The sequence below is a fragment of the Gobius niger genome, assembly GCF_951799975.1.
Source record: "Gobius niger genome assembly, chromosome: 5".
NCBI lineage: Eukaryota > Metazoa > Chordata > Actinopteri > Gobiiformes > Gobiidae > Gobius > Gobius niger.
Genome location: NC_136856.1, coordinates 37315750 through 37335496, shown reverse-complemented (window position 1 = coordinate 37335496; position 19747 = coordinate 37315750). Strand labels below are relative to the sequence as shown.

The 19747-nt window shown below is 40.7% G+C and overlaps 1 protein-coding gene across 1 annotated transcript; it reads left to right on the top strand.

Annotated features, from left to right (window-relative positions):
* Positions 1 to 231: 231 nt before the first annotated feature.
* On the top strand, positions 232 to 18377 carry abhd18 (abhydrolase domain containing 18). The gene is given in 15 exon segments (XM_079556973.1): positions 232 to 363; positions 1036 to 1175; positions 1682 to 1766; positions 2573 to 2673; positions 8270 to 8345; positions 10125 to 10208; positions 11290 to 11307; positions 11309 to 11343; positions 12644 to 12782; positions 13388 to 13477; positions 14305 to 14406; positions 14476 to 14675; positions 17389 to 17528; positions 17652 to 17814; positions 18109 to 18377. Coding segments are annotated over 14 exon segments (1386 nt in total). The 5' UTR covers positions 232 to 363; positions 1036 to 1083; the 3' UTR covers positions 18170 to 18377.
* The last annotated feature ends 1370 nt before the right edge of the window (positions 18378 to 19747 follow it).

The following is a 19747-nucleotide window of genomic DNA, read 5'->3' as shown; positions in this document are numbered from 1 at the left end:
ACACTTGTAATGGGTAAAGTGGGACACGGGGGGTCATGAACGTCACATCACTAGTGTTCTACTACATGCTTATGGCACGCGACTAAACGGAGCTAAAATGCCAGTCACTACTACCACACCACTCCTTGGTTGAGCACTAAATGTATTTTGTATGTTTTGATTAAAAAGAAAAAAAAACAACCATATCATATCATTTGTTCCGAGCTTTTATTTTGAAAGGTGAGCGGAAGTAGTCGTCGTCGGGTCACGCCGGGGCTGCAGCGCTGCCGTGGTGCTCCGTGAACTCCCCGCTTCTCTCCGCGCTCACCTCCGCGCGCCTCTGTGAGCTCTGTCCGGGCTGGACCAGGGCACCGAGCGGCTCAGGTAACGCGCTGCCGCTGCGTCCTCCGCTTCAGACCTGACCACCGCACGTGCCGGCTGACAGGTTTATTCAGACGGCTGTCGCACCGTCGGTGACCCGGATAGCGATGGGAACTTCCTCTGTGCATGCCCGCTGTGTGCTCTGTCTGACCCGTGGATCTATGTAATATGTGACCCTTTGGCAGTGGCACCGTCCCGTCAATAGAAACAATGTGGCAAACAGACGCCATTCAAACCACTGCTAATGTTTTTATGCAAGTTCGTGTTTTTGTACCAAAGTCGGTGATCTGATCGATTACAGTCATTGTTGTAGCTTTATAATACTGACATTTAGACTTACACTTACAATAATAAAAGGGAAAATAATGTTAATTTTGAAATAAGATTAATTCACAGATGTGATGTATGATTTAAAAGGTCACTATTTAATTTAAAATAAATAAAAATATATAGCCCTTTTTGTTTTTGCTGGGAAATATTGTAATGCAGCCCACTGAAAATAAAAGGGAATGACATTGTTTGGTTCTAATATGCCTCCGTGAGTGATTCTAGGAGGGGACTGTACTTGTAAGTTTCATAGGTGAATAGGAAACTTTTGCTCTCAATGATAAGGACGTTTTCTGTGTCTGAAAAATGATTATTTATTATTTGACACCACGCTTGTTGTCCACACAGCAGAAGACAGCTCCAGGCTGTGCGAGCGCCTGTGCAAATGCCGGTTCCATGGGTGTGAGTCGTCTGGATGTCTTTTACAGAAGACTTCTCCTCACTAAACTCTTCATTGGAGGATGGGGGAAGCCGGAGGATTTTAAAAGGTACTTTTGTTGGTGTTTCAAGTGCTCGAGCATATCATAGACATTTTTTAAGGTTAAGGTATACTTTATTATTACAAGTATTCTCTGCATTTGACCCGTCCTCTCTCACACGCACGCACAAAGGAGTTACATTCAACGTGAAAAGTGCAGATTTAATACTTGTGTCACTAACATACTGTACTGCACTTTGGTGATGAGCCGTGAAGGGTCAAGGGGTTAATGCCTTTCTCAGACCAAGACCTGCTTTAATGCCATCCAGGAGAGGCAGGTCATTAGCTTTATGCAACAATTCAAGTGAGGGCGTTATGGATATACCAGATAAACACATCCAGAAGGAGACCGGCGAAATGGAAAAGGTACAGAAAGTTCAGGCACTAATGACCCAAGTGGCATGTATTGTATTGATTGGAACCTCAATCAATGTAAGATGGTTGAATCATTATTTAAATGTGTTTTCCTGACAGAACGACTGTGTAATAACGATGTGTTTTCTCTCGTTCGTGCAGAATCTTCGAGTTCCGTAAGGTGATCGGAGACAGGGATAGGTGCACGGGCTTGGTGCCGGACGACTATCCCGTGTTTATTGATAAGGTACCTGTCTATGTGTTGAGCTTTATTCTCTTGGGCGTTTCTGTCAGATCTGTTGGCCCTCCGGGGGCCCCTGCTGGCTTGCCTAATGCAAGCTACGTCTCTGACAACAGGGGCTCGAGGATCTTTACTGAAGAGTGAACTCTGCTTCTCTGACCACACGTATCTTTCTGTATATTCCATCAATAAAACTTTTCTAAAGGTAAAGAAGAGCCTTATTAAGACGGGGGCTTGTGTTGGCTGGATTTGCTAATTGTAAGGTTTGGGTTTGATTATAACCACAGGATAAACTGTGGGGACTTGACTTCCTCAAACTGGCTTCCCCTGGCTGCTTTCTTCGCCTCTGCTTGTCTCTGAGCAGAGTTTCTGAAAAGTGCGTATCTTGTACGACAGCTATGTAGATTTTAGCCCGTGTTTAATTACTTGTACTTGAGACAATTTCAATGTATAGAGGTGGAATTTCTTCCTAATCTAATTAATGGGGGATATTATGCAAAATCAACTTTCTTGGAGTTGTGTTTCAGCCATTCTGCAGCAGCTATAAGAGCAGTGGTGCATGCTCATACAAAGCTCCTCCCACTGCCTGCTTAACCAGGATGCTTTTCCTTACCTCCTTTCCAGCTCTCACTGTGTAGCACAGCTTACCCCTCCTCCACAGGGCACTGAGAGGCAGATATGCCACACAAGGTCCAGATGGTTCCATATGCTATGGGATCATCTTAGAGGGATGTGGGGGAGTGGCTTTAGGAGTAGAATGTGGGTGACTGTCCACGTTTTTCTGGACCTAACAGTGTGTTGTGTGTGCACAGACAGAGGAGCACTCCGACTGCCACATCCACAATGGACACTTCATCTCTCCTCTGGACCACCTGGTGCCTGGAATACTTCCAACTGAAGCCGTCAAAGCCAGGTAACCCTCTGCCTCTGCCCTTGTGCTCATGTGTGCGCCGGTGTTATTGTAGAGTAAGACTGCATTAGCAATTAGCAAATCGGAAAAACTATAATCCTGTCTCTATGTGTAACTGTAGTCAGGAATGTTCTGAAAGCAGGTTTGGAAAATCACATTTCAGTGTCAGAAATGTCAATCTGCCCGAACATGTTTAAAACATGCGCCGTAAACCGAGGCTTGATTTTAGAACTTCAAGTGTTTGACTAACTTATGTTTTTGAGTTAAGTTTTTAAGTTTCAAGCAAATGTACTTTAATTGTCATCCAAAAAGTCACAAACACAACATTTCTGCAGCCGCAGGACAGTAGGTTAAGGTAGTGGTACCGACTGCATTACAGCTTCCCAGTCCTCACCTGTGCTTTGTCGCTCCTTCTACAATCACAGGTTAAAGTAACCTGTGATGTGAACAGAAGCTCAAACCTCAATGTCCCCTGCATGTGATTGTTCATCCCTCGCCCTCAGAGCCCATTGGTATCGGCTTCCATGTCCGCGCTCTTTCTCGCTCTGTAGTGACCTGTGAGTGCGGCTTGGAGTAAAGGCAGTGCACTAGACTAGACTAGACTAGACACAACTATTTAGAATCATTCTCTGCAGAACAAATGAACAAATGTTTTAAAGCCACACCGCATAACATTTCACCCAATAAACAGAAAACAATACATTTCAAAATGAAATAAAAAGAAAAATGATACTGTTGTCAGTATGTTTCACGGCATATCATTTGTGAAATCCATTCAAATACTTAAAGGGACTATACAGAGTTTAAAAATGTATGTAAAACTATTTTCATCCCCCTACATGTTCCAGCCATGTCCTAATATGTAGAATGAGCCCAGACCTGTTCACCACAAGTGCCTCTAAAATCCTGCACTGTCACGCAAAAACATGTTAATTCGGGTCTGAAGTGCCGTCATGCACGAGCTTAAAGGAATAGGCCACCATTTTTACATACTGAGATATGCTCTTACCTCACTTTAGCCGAGTTAATACAGAGCCTCTCGTAAGTATTCATACACCTTGAACTTTTGCACATTTTGTCATGTTTACAGCCCTAAACATAAAGATTTTATTTTGATTTTTTTACTGAACGTTCACACACAAGTAACAGACAACTGTGAAGTGAAACAGAAATGATACATGATTCTGATATTTTTCAAAAAATAGAAAAGTGAAAAGTGGGGCGTGCATAAGTATTCATACAGCATGAATGAATACTTTGTGAACCCCCTTTTGCTGTAATAACATCAAAAGTCTTTTGGGGTCTGACTCTACAAGATTAGCACATGTAGAGACTGACATTTTAGCCCATTCATCTTTAAAAAACAACTCAAGCTCTGTCACATTAGAAGCAGAGTGTTTGTGAACAGCAGTTTTCAGATTATTCCACAGATTTTCAATAGGATTTAGGTCAGGACTTTGACTGGGCCATTCTAACACATTAATATGTTTTTATTGAACCATTCCATTGTAGATTTATCTTTGTGTTTAGGGTCATTGTCCTGCTGAAGGTAAATCTCCGCACCAGCCTCAGTTCTCTTGCTGACTCCAGCAGGTTTTCCTCCAAAATGTCCCTGTATTTGGCTCCATCCATCTTCACAACTATTCTTACAATCTCCCCAGTCCCCGCTGAGGAAAAGCAGCCCCACAGCATGATGTTCCCCCCCGTATATTTGACACTGGGGATGGTGCACTCAGGACGATGAGCAGTGTTAGGTTTGCTCCATACATAACGTTTTGCATTTAGGCCAAAAAGTTACATTTTTGTCTCATCTGACCAAAGCTCCTTCTTCCACATGGAGCTGTGTCCTCCATATGACTTCTAGCAAACTTCAAACGGGATTTCTTATGGCCTCCTTTCAATAATGGCTTTCTTCTTCCACTCGTCCATGAAGGCCAGATTTGTGTAGATACGACTTATAGTTGTCCCATGTACAGATTCCCCCAGCTCAGCGGCAGGACTTCACAGCTCCTCCAGAGTTATCTTGGGGCACTTGGTTGTATTTCTGACCAGTGTTCTCCTTGTTCAGTTTGTTAGTTTACGTGAACAGCCATGTCTTGGTAAGTCTGCAGTGGTGCTTTACTCTTTCCATTACCAAATGATGGATTGAACAGTTGCTCCGGGAGATGTTTGTGCTTTAAACTTCTCCACAGCTTTATCCCTGACCTCTCTGGTGCTCCTTCATGATGTTGTTTAGTGACCAATACACTCCGACCACAGCTCTGAGGGCCTAAAAGAACAGCTGAAATTATACTGAGAGTAGATTACACACAGGTGCCTCTATTTAACCGTTAGGCCAAGGAGTGAACATTCTGGAGTCATTAGGAATGTTGTAAAGGCAATACGAGCGATCGCGATGTCGTCACATCCGTTGGCCGTGGTAGGCATTTTACATTTTCATATTTGATAAACATTTTATTAAAATCCTATAATCAGCAAAAACAATGTCCATAAACATGGCATTGCTTCTCTTGCGCTGTAACAGATCTGTCATTTTAAAAAACCGAGTTAGAGGCCTGGATGCATCAGCTGCCTACCAAACATCCGGTGAAAATTGCGGAAGTAAACAATAACAGCGATCGCTCGTATTTAATGCACTCAGAAAATGCTGTATGAATACTTATGCACGCCCCACTTTTCACTTTTCTATTTTTTGAAAAATAACGGAATCATGTATCATTTTGCTTTCACTTCAAAGTTGTCGTTTACTTGTGTGTGAACGTTCAGTAAAAAAATCAAAAATAAAATCTTTGTTTAGGGCTGTAAACATGACAAAATGTGCAAAAGTTCAAGGTGTATGAATACTTACGAGAGGCACTGTATATCCCCGTCTGGTCTTTGTCCGTGCGCTCTGTCACGCAAACGGAGCACATACGCAGCCTCTCCAACATGTCATATAGCTCCAAAAAAGCTCACGATAGAAGCTACCAAGCTCTTCCACGTGTTCCCTATTTAAATAAAGTTAAGTGTTTTCATGCGAAGTATATTTACACAGAAATGTAACGTGTCGATTTTATAAGCAGATAAAAAGGGGGACTATATTGTGAGGCGTAATGATACGAGGAGCAAAACGTCCGCGCAGTAACTCCTAAAGGTTATTGACGGAAGTGAGCGGGGGAAGTCTTTAGGAGTTACTGCGCGGACGTTTTGCTCCTCGTATCATTACGCCTCACAATATAGTTCCCCTTTTTATTTGCTTATAAAATCGACATGCTACATTTCTGTGTAAATATACTTCGCATGAAAACACTTCACGTAACTTTATTTAAATAGGGAACACGTGGAAGAGCTTGGTAGCTTCTATCGTGAGCTTTTTTTGAGCTATATGACATGTGGGAGAGGCTGCGTATGTGCTCCGTTTGCGTGACAGAGCGCACGGACAAAGACCAGACGGGGATATATTAACTCGGCTAAAGTGAGGTAAGAGCATATCTCAGTATGTAAAAACGGTGGCCTATTCCTTTAATATGGGAGCTGCAGTTACACGTATGACCTGAGGAGGCAGTAATGAGTATAATGTGGCTAACTTGCATCTAGTCCATAGGTGTCGAACTCTGGCCCGCAATGTAATTATATTTGGCCCGCAAGGCTATACCAAATGACTACTCGAGCTGGCCCACTGGTATTCTACTTTTTTTTTTTTCAGATTTTTCATATCTGGACTATTAAGTTATATATTGTATAGTAATAAGTGTTGCTTGTTCCATATTCAATGTTAAAGCAAATCTTGTTTGGGTCCATATTAAAAGGTTCATTTGTTCAATGGTGGCCCGCGACTTTGTTCAAGTTTTACATTTTGGCCCACTGTGTATTTGAGTTTGACACCCCTGATCTAGCCCCTTTAAAACAAACCGTTTAGATACATTCAGATGTTTTTCTGCCCTAATGTAGCATAAGACGCAATAACTTTATACAATGGGTTGTATATGTGCACATTTTTGGGTTCCAGTCAAAAAAGTTAGAAAAGACAGTTAAATGTTACACAGTGTGCCTTTAAGTATTTAATATAATGCTTTGACGGGGACAAAGAAATCACACATAGTTTCAAACCTGTTGCTAGTGCTAATTTTCAAATGTTGAAAAGCCAAATGACGTCACCAGCATGTGCCTCTGGAGGAAAAAAGCTCATACCGCACTGCCTGTGCCTGGCTCATGTGGATTATGTATTTGTAATGACTGAGCCTGTTCATGTTTCAAAACGGCACAAAGGTCGATGTGCCCTCGCAACTGCAGGAGGGCGAAATGATTTACTCAGTGGTATCCAACAATAGATGGTGCTATTTAAAGCCACATTGTTACACAAAACTAAACTGCCACCTGAGACACTGACAAGAGAGTTATCAGGACCTAATGCCTTATCGCCACGGAGACGACCAAACGGGTGTCGTGAATGCGATAGGCTTGTTGCACAATGTGGCTACGCTAGTTCCTCTGAGCTGAAGCTGTGGGCGCTAGTACTTCCTGTTCGTATTCATTTCCATTAAGATTAGCTTAGACCAGTGAGTTCCTGGTAGAAATATTTCCATAAAGGAGGCGTTTATGTTTGTAAGGATCAGTGAGTTTGTCTTGAAGCTAAAAGCTAATTTAAACTCTTAACTCCCGCCTAAACCGAGAGGATCTTTTTTCCTCACGTCATCAGATTTTTTTTTCTCCATCATTTTTGTCACATTTTTGTCATTTTTCGTCAATTTCTTGTGACATTTTTGTGACATTTTTGCCACTTTTTCATCAATTTTTTGTCCCTTTTTTGTCAATTTTTTATCACATTTTTGTAATTTTTTTGTCACATTTTTATCACATTTTTGTCACATTTTATCACATTTTTGTAATTTTTTGGTCATTATTTTGTGACATTTTTGTCATTTTTCATCAATTTTTTGTCAATTTCTTGTGACATTTTTGTGACATTTTTGCCACTTTTCCATCATTGTTTTCGTCGAGAAAATGTGCTCGGTTCAGGTGGGAGTTAAGCGGTTAATGCCTTACACAACTTGAAATAGTGCCTTTATATATATTTTTATAGCATGTTAGCCTTTAGCTTCAAGACAAACTCTCAATCCTTCATGATCACAGGCGTCTCTGATCTGAACTTCATGATTTGAACACAGTAAATGATCATCTACCGGGAACTCACCGCCCACAACATAATCTTTAGAAAATATGATTATTATTCCAGGAAAAGAAAACAGACAGGAAGTCCAGGCGCTCACACCTTCAGGTCAGAGGAGCTAGCATTGCCACACCGTGCAACAAGCCAATTCCAATCTCGAAACGTTCATGCCCCACTCACAGTAAAGCCACACGTTTACCGAAGGATCGTTTTCACCAATTACACAGTGGTGTCCAATTGAATACCCGTGTTTATAGTATTTGATTACTTTCACAAATACACGGGTGAAGTGGCTGATTGTATTTTGTTGACAGGGTGTTATGCATTTTCATCTGCAGTGTTAGACAAATACATTTTGAGATGATTTCATTGGCAGTGGCATGTGTGTCAGTACAGTGGATGACCGTACGGTGGCTTGTGTCTGACTGTGTGCCGGTTTCCTCCTCTCAGGTTCCAGTTTATAGTCCCCAAACAATGGGGGAAGAACAGGCCAGTGTGCATCCACCTGGCAGGCACCGGAGACCACGTAAGACCTTTACACTCCAGCGGCATCAGGGCTCATTCAAGGAAGACTACACTTTATTTTTTAGCTTATAAGCTGCATAAATGGGTGTCTCTCTCCGATATTTACCGATGCCAACAGACTTTCTTAATAGTGGCTTTAATTGACTCTTCTCCATTTTAAGATCAATAAAGTAATGTTGTATGGTCATGTTGCAGATCAATTACCAATTATATCTATTGATAAACCCTTGGATAAACATTTAACAAGGATCACTGGACTTTGATACACTAAATATCCTCGGGGGTATGACAGGCCTTAGGTTACATTAATACAAACAACTCGCATGAAGTCATATGATCATATGTTAGAGCAGTTATTTCTTAGACTAAAATACAAACACTTGGCTTCAGCAGTGGGCGATATTATTTTATTTTATTTGGCTACTGAAATATTTCTATCATAGTTTCTGACCCAGCCTTGATTAGTTTTCGTTAGCATTAATTAAAAATACATTTGCGGAGGTTAAAACTAACTCAGCGGTTAAATTCTCCAGGTTCTTAGCTTAAGGCGAGACACTGCAGGTGAATAGGGAAAAAAATTAAATTTACAGATATCAATTTGAAACTGTTACTCTAGATCGCTGGCATAAATGTGAGAAAAAAATACATTGCAAGTTTTCTGTCATTTTATCTTTTCATATAAGAACAAGGTGTTTTATGCCTAAAAATGCCCCAAATTTCCCATCTTTTCGGCGACGAGATCTGAATAATGGACAGAGCTACATTCAAATGTATGGTTTCATTTTATTGATGAATGAGTTACCAAGACTTTTTCAGAGGGGATTTTGGATTTCTTGTTTAGTTTTAAAAAAATCTGTTTTTTAGTGGAAAAATGTGTACAAATTTTATTTTCGCCTTATTTTTTGACATTCAAAACTCAATAAATCAGGCTAGGGATTAGATAATAAAAAATCCCTCTGAATCCCATCTTCCAAATATTGTTCAGTCCAAGGCTGGAAAATGTGAAGTCTTTATGTGCGACTGACGTGGACATAGTGCCGCCACAATGACAGAAAAATGTGTTTTGAGAAATTGAAATTGCATTCTCCCATATAAGTCTATGGGGGAACATTGAATCAGCGCAATATTTAAACATGTTATTGTGAAGATTAGGCATATTTTTTGTTTCCGGGTGAAAGTTTATATGTTCAGAGACCAATTTGGCCCAAAACCTGAAAAATTGAAAAAAAAATAGTTTTGCCTGTAGTGTCTCCTCTTAACAGTGACATATTCACTAAGGTTTAGGTGGTAAAAGTTGTGTTTTTAAGTCGTTGAGAGCCAAAACTAGTATCGGTTCAGAATTGGATACCCGATATAGTAGTTTTTCCAGTATCGGCTCAGACATCCAATACCGGTATTGGATCTCCATCTGTGAGATCAATAAAGTATCATCTTATCTTATCTTATCTTATCGGTGCATCCCTGTAAACAGTTATTTTAAGGCAAGAGCTGCTCCCAAGATACTATGCTTCAGAACACGCTTTGAGCTGACGCGTGATCAGGTGACCAGTGTCTGACTGTCCTAGATGGACAAACGAGGGTCAAAAAATATAGTAAATATAGCGTAAATATAGTGTAAGATAACTTTCAACCAACCTTTTTTTTCTTTGACAGTATAGATGTGTTGTTTTTGTTCAGGCCTATTGAAAGGCAAGGTTTGATATTGTTGTACAAAAGCATTTCCCAGAATGCCCAGAACTGTGTTTGTAGTGGACTGAACTGTACGTGTGTGTGTGTGCAGTTCTTCTGGAGACGCCGGACCCTCATGGCCAGGCCCATGGTCAAAGAAGCAGGAATGGCCTCATTGCTTCTCGAAAATCCATATTATATCCTCTGCCGGGAACATCTTTGATTTTCATGAACACACAGTCCTGTCACTGTCACCTTGTGTCAGAGCCTCGCATGTATCAGACGTTTAACCTCTTAACTCCCGCCGGAACTGAGAGAATTTTCTCCAGTTCAGCTTTACCCAAATTCTGTAGGCCAGTGTAACGCCTCATTTGAAAGCTAAGATCTACAAAACTCATCTAAATGGATCTTTTTCCTCACGTCATCAGATTATTTAGATTCAGATCATTTTTTTGGGTATTCATTTTTGTAACTTTTTTGTAATTTTTTTCTTCATTTTTTTTCATTTTTTGTCCCATTTTTTGTAAATGTTTTGTCACTTTTTGTCACACTTTTGTCATTTTCTCGTCATTTTTTATGTCATTTTTTGTTCAATTTTTGGTCCAATTTTTTGTCCAGTTTTTATCACATTTTCGTCAATTTTTTGTGACATTTTTGGCACTTTTTCATAAATTTTTGTCATTTTCTCGTCAAATTTTTGTACATTTTTTGTAAATGTTTTGTCACTTTTTGTCACACTTTTGTCATTTTTGATGTCATTTTTTATTTCATTTTTTATTTCATTTTTTATGTCATTTTTTGTCCAATTTTTTGTCCAATTTTTATCACCTTTTCGTCAATTTTTTGTGACATTTTTCGTCATTTTTTGTCATTTTCTCGTCACATTTTTGTACATTTTTTTGTGACATTTTTCGTCACTTTTTTGTCAACGTTTTCTTCTTCTTTGTCACATTTTCATCATTTTTTTCGTCTCAGTTCTGTTGCTGTTTTCACAACTTTTTTTCCAGAAGCTTTTGGATTGGGGTAAAGCCAAATTGGAAAAAAAATGTGCTCAGTTCAGGTGGGAGTTAAGGGGTTAAATGCCAAAGGATTGATTCATGACTACGTGAAGTATCTGTAGTATGAAGAGGCACAACAAAACATACATACAGTGCATCTACTGGACAATCACAGTTTGAATTGAAATGATTAAGTTCACTTCATTGCTCAGTCCTCACAGTCTCACGGCTGCATGTTTCAGGTCCACTAACACTTCCTGCTGCTTCTGTACCTCAGAGTCTGTTTCCTTAACCTCTGTCCTCACATGGATTCCGCAAACCTAAGGACCAGCTGTAAGTAAACACGCCTCCGTCAGTACAGTGCTCTGTCTGTGATCCCGTCAATCTGACACTTTAACATGTCCAATTCATTGTCAATCTTGGAAGGTCATTTGGTCTTTCAAAAGTAAGCATCCTAAAGAGCAAAAGCAGTAGTTTGGTTCATTTTTTTTAATTACTTTTGCTTGCATTGTGCTTTACAAGCCTGTGTTACCAAGTTTCTCAAAGCACCACACTGTAGTCATTGTTCATGTAGACCATACACCAAACCGTGTTCATTGTTCTGATACATTTGTACATGCAGGACTTGCTATACAACTTTCAGAGCCCTGATGGCGCTGAATAAAACTACAACGTCAAGAATGAGGAAACAGAAAACACACGCAGAAGCTCAACCTGTACGGAAAGATATTAGGGAGGGTTTAAAACTGTTAATGTCTGAGAGGCAGTCTGTTTCATGGTAAGGGGTCGGTACAAAAATGTGCAATCAAAAAATAAATATAGATTTCTTACGTACAAGAAAACATAAAAGCTTTAATGCAGGGTCTGAAAAATCTGGAAAAAAAAATCAGATTTAACCTCCTGTATTGTGTTGCATTTTAGATTATAATAAATAACATTGTATTCCAAAAGCACAAATGGAATGTTTTTGAGAACAGCAAAAATGCAATGTTCTGGGGACCCCTTCAAATGGGGGCCTCCCAGTACGGCCCTGCTTATAAGTACAATGAAACACAAAGCATTGGGCGTAGCCGGTCACATGCCGGTCACTGAAGCCGGGGGGAATGAATGTTTGACTGGTATCATTTTATATTCACACTTACCCTGATTTGATATCATGTTAATTTTAGGCGTTTAGATTCTAATTGAGTTTTAGTATTCAGTGAACTAGATTTCAAAGTCACATCATATAAAGAAACAAACATCAGCTTTGCAAACTAGAAAAATGATATAAACTGTATTCACACTTGACTTGCTTTATGAGAACAGCTCAGACGCATCTCCAACGATAACATGAAGGAGAGCGAGACAGCAGAGTGTAGGAGGTTACTGTAGTTGTCTCAGGAGTGCCTTCTTTCAACTCCCTTATTGTTTGCCATACACATAATCAACAAGCTTCATGTTCAAAATAAATAAAATGTCATTTTAAATAGTACATTTTTATGTATTAGACAAAATGATCAAGTAACCAGGAGAATAAGAGATGCTCAATGATTGGCTGCTTTGTGTGAATGTTATAGTGCGTATATAGTGCATGTACACATGTATCTGTACATATGTTCCGTGTTGTAACAGCACATGCTCTGTGTGACAGCCGCTCCTGCCTGAAGAACGTGTCCGATCTGTTTGTGATGGGGGGTGCTTTGATCCTGGAGTGCACTGTGCTCCTTCGCTGGCTCGAAAGAGAAGGATACTGGCCCCTGGGGATGACGGGCATCTCCATGGGCGGATACGTGAGTCCTGTAGTTCAGGAATATATACGTGACATACTCAGCGTATGTCTACAGTATTTATACTGAATCATTGATTTTAAAAGTGGGTAGAGAAGGTAAGAGTAAGAGTAACGCTAGCTTTGAAATAGTTTTACTCAAGTAAATGTAAAAAAGTACTTGGAAAATATATTATATTGTTATATTAAAATTATGATAAACAAAACATATGATAGTGTAAAAATCCTTCGATAAATATTATTATTTAGAAAGCGTGAAGTGAAGCTTTTGAAACTGTAACTGCAATTCTGCAAATTCCCCTTCATTACTATATTACTCAAATAGAAGTAAAAAGTACTGAATGATAATCACTTTAAGTACAGTTTCTTCAAAAAGTATCAAGGACTTGTACTGTGTATGTAACGGAGTACTGCCCGCCTCTGTAAAAGGGATAAATACTGCCCAGATGTCAAGCTTCAGAAGTTATTTTTACACAGCTCTTATCTCAGCGCTGTTCTGTATCTCCCTCTGGCTTTGGCAGCTCACCTCTGACCTCTGACCTCTGACCTCTGACCTCTGAGCCGAGCAACATAACTATGAATCTAACACTGGGCTGTCATTGTTTTCAGATGGCGTCGCTGGCGGTCACCAACTGGCCAAAGCCGATCCCTTTGATCCCCTGTCTGTCCTGGTCCACAGCCTCCAGCGTCTTCACCACAGTAAGCCCCGCCTCCGCTGCTCACGCCAACACCGGAGCCTCCGTGTGACGTAGCACTGAGGGCAGTCAGTCAAAAATCAAGGAGTTGCTTTACAGACAGGCTGGATCAGCTGGGACCGATCGTTGTATGTGATAACGGGCCGTGGCTGGAAACTCATTTTGAGAGTTTTATACTTTGGACACGCCTCAAAGGGCATTAGGTTTGTCAGTCAGAGGTGGTAGGATTGCCCTCAGAAGATGACACTTTCTCTTTCCAAATGAAAAGTATATTATCATCCTCTTTCTACTCATGGGTCGCTAATGGTTTCCTTTTTCAGCCCTCCTGCCCATTTTTCTGTCCACTTATTTCCTCATACAGAATGTTGCATAATGGTTCTGTGTTTTATTCATTTATTTTATTTAAAGGTGCATTTGACCTGTCAGTGACCCTGTGGCTGTGTGGGTGGTGAGGTTGGTGCCTTTGCTTTCGAATCATAGAGATGTTTACCCAGCTTAATCTAGACTTAAATTGTTCAACAACAGAAACCAGGTCCATTTCGTTCCCAAAACAATACAAATAAGCTGTCTGATCAAATACAAGTCTTTGGCGCCGCTGTCAGCTGTCACACACAGCGGGGAGAGCAGCCTACGTCATCAATTTCAAAGACCAATCAGCGTAGACCGTCTCTCCCGAGCCAACTGTCTAACAGCAACCCCATGCTAGCCCCCCGTACAGCCGCACGGTCACTGAAAGGTCGACTTTTTTGTTGCATAAACCGTTAAGTAATTGACCGAGAGCATTTTGGGCAACACCCCCTAACTTAAATCTGTTTGTGTGCTGTGTTTCAGGGTGTTTTAAGTAGAGCGGTGAACTGGAGCGAGCTGGAGAAGCAGTACACCTTTAATTCAGTGTATGAAAAGGAGATCATCCAGCTCCTGGAGTACTGCGGGGTATGGCTGGCTTTGTGCTCCACTTCTAGTTTTCTCGGCCAGAGTTAAATATTGTGTTTGTGGGAGCAGGTGGACTCCTTTAAGATGGCCCAGGAGCCGCTGAGCTGTGTGAGCGCAGACCTGTGTGAGGGGCAGCGGCTGGAACCTACACTCGCCAACAAAGAGGAGGCTGGAGCACAATGGCTGCAACGTCTTAGAAAAGCGAAAGCAGAAGACACACACATGTTCTCCATGACCAACACAGGGACCAGCCTCGATGCCCTGGGAAGGTAACTGATGCCCTTATCTCTCTGCAGCGTTCCCTCTCGGTGAAGACACTTCCAGGCCCCTAGTGCTGAGTGCGGCTCAGCTGATCTGTGGCAGAGCTGGTGATCCTGTGCACTCCATGTGTTTTTGCCTCACTATTCTCTGTGGGCTTAAAGCAGTGCTAAGTAACTTGTTTACCTTAAAGGCACACCGCGTAGAATTTTGCTTATGAATAAAATTGAAATACTAGCATTTATTTTATGATAGATCATCCATCATTGAAAAATTACCTGATAAATGTACAAACAAACATGTGTTTTTGCTCAGCTCTCCGAAGACTTGACTAACTTTACCGGGAGTGGGTACGTCTCCTGCTCGTCTCCATGGAGATGTGACTAAAGTCAGTAGAATTTGAGATTAAAATAGGCTAGGTCCAAACCCATTCTTTGATTATTCCCTGCAGTAATAGTATTTTTCTGTGTCGAGCTGATAAATAGGAGCATGTTTTGCACTAATGGCAACACTATAGTCCAAAATGTTATGCAGTGTCCCTTTAAAAAAATCCTTTCCGTAGTCCCTCTGGGGGTAATACAAGTGTTAACGGGATAAGTGGGGGGTCTCCAACTCCCCTTGGTGTCTCTGGCCAGAAAACCGCAATGGCAACTTGACTGCCACCGGGTAGGAGCACCAATACACACTAATAAGAATCATGAAGAAGAAGCTAATGGGCAAAGCTAACTGCGGGCTATCGCGACTTAAACAATATTTACTGCCAAATTTGAGTAAAAAAAATAACTTATCTCAGTATGGAAAAATGGTGGCCTGTTCCTTTAAGGTGCAAAAATATCAGCATTTAAATTGTCATCTTCCACACCCTCACTCCCCCTGCAGCTGAATGCTGAATGCTGAAGTACCACAGACTATTTTGACATGTGTACAACATAAGCAGACAAACAGCCATCTACAACTTTGTCTCCCTGTTCCACCACTTTAGGTAAAGCCCCACATATTTAATGAAAGTCAATTGTATTATAAAGTTAAATTCACCCAGAGACTGACATAATATCTACAATTGAGGCCTTTTACTAACCCTGTGTGTGTTTATCTAATACAAGTTTTATTTTCTCAAGTCTGCCTCACTGGTTCTACCACATCACACAACGTTTGAGTGGACTGAGGACGTTTCAGGATTATCCACAGGAGCTTCTTCTTCACTCTTGTGGTCAGAAAGTCATTTAGATTAGATTAGACTTCATTGTCCCTTGCGGGAACTTTGTTGTGGGCTCACAACTGCTTGCTAATTTAGACAAACATGTTGCATACAGTAAAACATAGAAACAGAGTACAGCACAAAAAAGACTATGTAGCAAAAGTCTCGTCTAGCCACAAGTGCCCTGGGGTAGACTGACGGAAGCGAGGCTGCCAATCTGCGCCATCAGACCATCCTCGGACCTTGCTTAGCTTCCAAGATCTGACAAGAGTTTTGGTCCTGATTCAGCTTTTTACACAATTTGATGAAAAAAAAATCTTTTTGTTTTAAACAAAACAATTTTTGTTTAAAGCAGTACTAAGTAACTTGTATACCTTAATAAATCCTTTTCGTAGTCCCTCCGGGGGTAATAGAGTTACCATGGAGATCCGCCATCTTTGCAGCTCTTAGCATACATTTCCATTGACTAACATTAGCTAAAAACAGTATAAAAAGTGGAGAAAAAAGCCGTGGAACAGCTCCGTTAGCTGCTGAGTTACTTTTGGTAAATACATCTAACTCACTGTGGTGTCTAAATGTTTTAATGTGAACAATTTCTCCAGTATTTTAACCTTTAAAATCTCATTAGTTTACAACTGCTGCTAATCCCATATTGCTTAGCGATAGGACATCACATTCCCGAACTCTATAGAGCTCCACAGTCCCACCCACTCCCGGTCACGGGTCCAACACAAAAAAATCCCACGTATTTTTAGCATTGACTTTTCGAAAGAGTTTAATATCACGGCGCCAGCTAATCAGCTATGTGCTAACTCACGGACATGAAACATATAAGGTAAAATTGAAGATTTGTCTAAAACGTAATAAACTGCAAAATTATAAAAGTTATTTCGTCGTAGTTTCAAGTATTGTTTGTTTCCTTCTCGTAAAACACCGGCACAAGTGTCAGTAGTTACTACATAGCTGATTAGTTATGTGCTATTAGCTTGAGATGTTAAACTCTTAATAATTGACTTCAATGCTAAAAATACGTGGGATTATTTCTGTTGGACCCCGACATGTGACCGGGAGTGTGTGGGACCCCCTGGTGTCTCTGGCCAGAAAACCACAATTGCAACTTGACTGCCACCGGACCGGTGCAACCAATGCACACTAATGGAATCACGAAGAAGAAGCCAACAGGCTAACGGTCAAAGCTATCTGCAGGCTAGCACCACTTAAACAGTATTTACAGCCAAGTTTGAGTGAAAAAAAAATATTTCCGTTGTGTAATTGGATGAACAATATCCCTCTGTCTTTTTGTCTTTTCTGTCAGCGTAGTATTTACTCTCACAGACGATTAACAAGTTAAAAAATCGCAACATGCTGCGACACCTGCAGTTGCACTTATGGCCTCTAGGGGGCAAGAGTTACTTAGTACTGCTTTAAATTTAATGGAACTACTGCGTAGAAATGGCAATATGTTAGATAGGTATCAAATATGGGATTTTAAAAAATGACACTGATAATCCATTTCTCCTTCAAAGTTTCCAGGCCCGTGAACCACAGTGGAAAGACAAAAGAAGAGTCTTGTCCCCGTCCTCTCGTGGCTCTCGGCTTCACAGTGAGGCCATCAGCTTCATGAAGGGAGTGATGGACGAATGCACACACATGGCCAACTTTTCGGGCAAGTTTATCTCTACTTCAAACTAATAAAGCTGCATGATTAAAAAGAACTAATGAAACATGGTCTGAATACTCTGACCCTAATGGAAATGAGACTGATGTTTTTTGTTTGTTTGTGGCCTAGTCCCTGTAGACCCCAGCCTCATCATTGTCGTCCAGGCTACCATGGATGCATATGTGCCCCGGACTGGAGTGCTGAGCCTGCGGGACATCTGGCCCGGCTGTGAGGTGCGCTACCTGAAGGGAGGCCACATCAGCGCTTACCTCTTCAAACAGAATGTCTTCAGGTAAAAAAAAAGAAAGAAATGTATTATCATGCCTTGTCAGCAGTGACTGGAGATGATGAAAAAAACAAAAAAGCTGATTTTGCCTTGCTTTGTGGGTTCAAAGCTCAGGTTATGAATAAAATATTGCACAATAATTAAACACTTCATTTTAAAGATTGGGCAATTTATTTTTAATTGTACATGGGACTGGACCAAAACCAGGAATTGTAAGATTAAATAAATAAAAAAGCCTTAAGCCTACAGTGTCTCCCCTTAAGCTCCCACTGAAATAAATGTTTTGTTTGTCCATTTCAGACAAGCCATTTACGACGCCTTTGAGAGGTTCTCCCTGAAGTATCCCAAATCCTCACAGTGACTGTGTGTCTACCCTCGCATTCAGTATGATGCCACACAATGTATTTATGAAAGGAAGTCCGACCATTTGTCGATTTACAAGTAGAACTTATCTTTAAAAAGTGTTCCTAAAACTGAACTGAATGCTGTGTTGCCATGTTATGTTTTTAAAAATGTTTTGTTAACGTTCCTATTATGTTGGCACTGCTGACTTTTTAACATATTTGACCAGGTCCAATAAACAAATGGATGTTTAAAAAGGCGCTTCAGAGGCTTTCTTTCTGTCATTGGACATGTTTTCATACATTTTGCATGGATGGATCAAGGTTCCAAGTAAAAGGCAGCGAGACAAAATACATTTGAGTGAATCTGTTATTGAGAAAAAGTTTAATTTAGGACCACATGCCTTTAAACGGACAAGTCTGTGCAGAAATGTGCATTCAGTGTCATTTTCTGTCGGGGATACACACTGTTATGATCATGACGTCCTGATGCAAAGGTTTACCATTAGGGAACTTGTTCCGCCAGTCAATAATTGAAAGGTTATTTGCAGAGAGGGCCAGGGCTCAGCAAAGTGCAAAAGATCCTTGCAACGTATGATATAACGTTCTACGTCGAGGCTTCAAAGCATCAGCCGAATAATCAGCACACTGGGCGACACTAAAGGTTAGCGCTTGTGCTTCACAGCTAGAAGGTCCTGGGTTCGATTCCCACCTGGACTGGGCCTTTCTGTGTGGTGTTTTCATGTTCTGCGCAGGTTTCCTCCTGCTACTAAAAACATGTACAATAGGCCAGGATGATTGTGAGTGCGCATGGGGGACGACGGATGGAAATTAGCCCAAAGCTACAATCCACTGTGGCTTGTTTCCATGCATGAGAGCCATGTATGTACATTAACATGCACTGTCCTCACCAAATTAACCAAATAAATAAATAAAAACATGTGAAGCGTGGTTCAGAGCGTCGGTTAGTGTTCATGAAGCAGCGAGGGCAGCGGAGCGGATCAAAGCGCCGTGTTGAGGTGATCGCTTCATGGCCGGGTGTGGACGGTTCATCTTCAAAAAACAACAAGCTAAAGACAGAAATGAAAACCACTTCATCATCAAACTAACTAACTAGCTTCATCATAGTAAGTCTTACAAGTAGTAGGTTGGAGTTCAAATCTGCTCTCGTAAAACTAGCTTTAATTTGTTCATGTTTGAAGAACACACAGCCAATCCAGGCTTATCATTTCCAAATTTAGATTTATATTATGGCTTTTCCCCATCAATATCAACAGGTTTACGATATATATTTACATATATGATTGAAGTGAGTTGTTGTGTCACCACTTTTGAGAATGCACATTAAAAAAGTGGATCAGTTAAGGTTTGCTCGTCTTTGGTGCAGAAAGAATATTTTGTGTCGACATCTTTAAATGTGGAAACGTACAGATTTCTTGAGTAAATTCTGTGCAATATTTTCCAGTGTATCTCTCATACTTTGTGAGGATTCAATCAAATGATCTTCCAGTTTGCGTGAAGGAATTTGGCATTCCAGCGCACGTCACAGAATGGTACTTTTTAATGGGCATGAAAATACATGAAAAACATGTCAAATG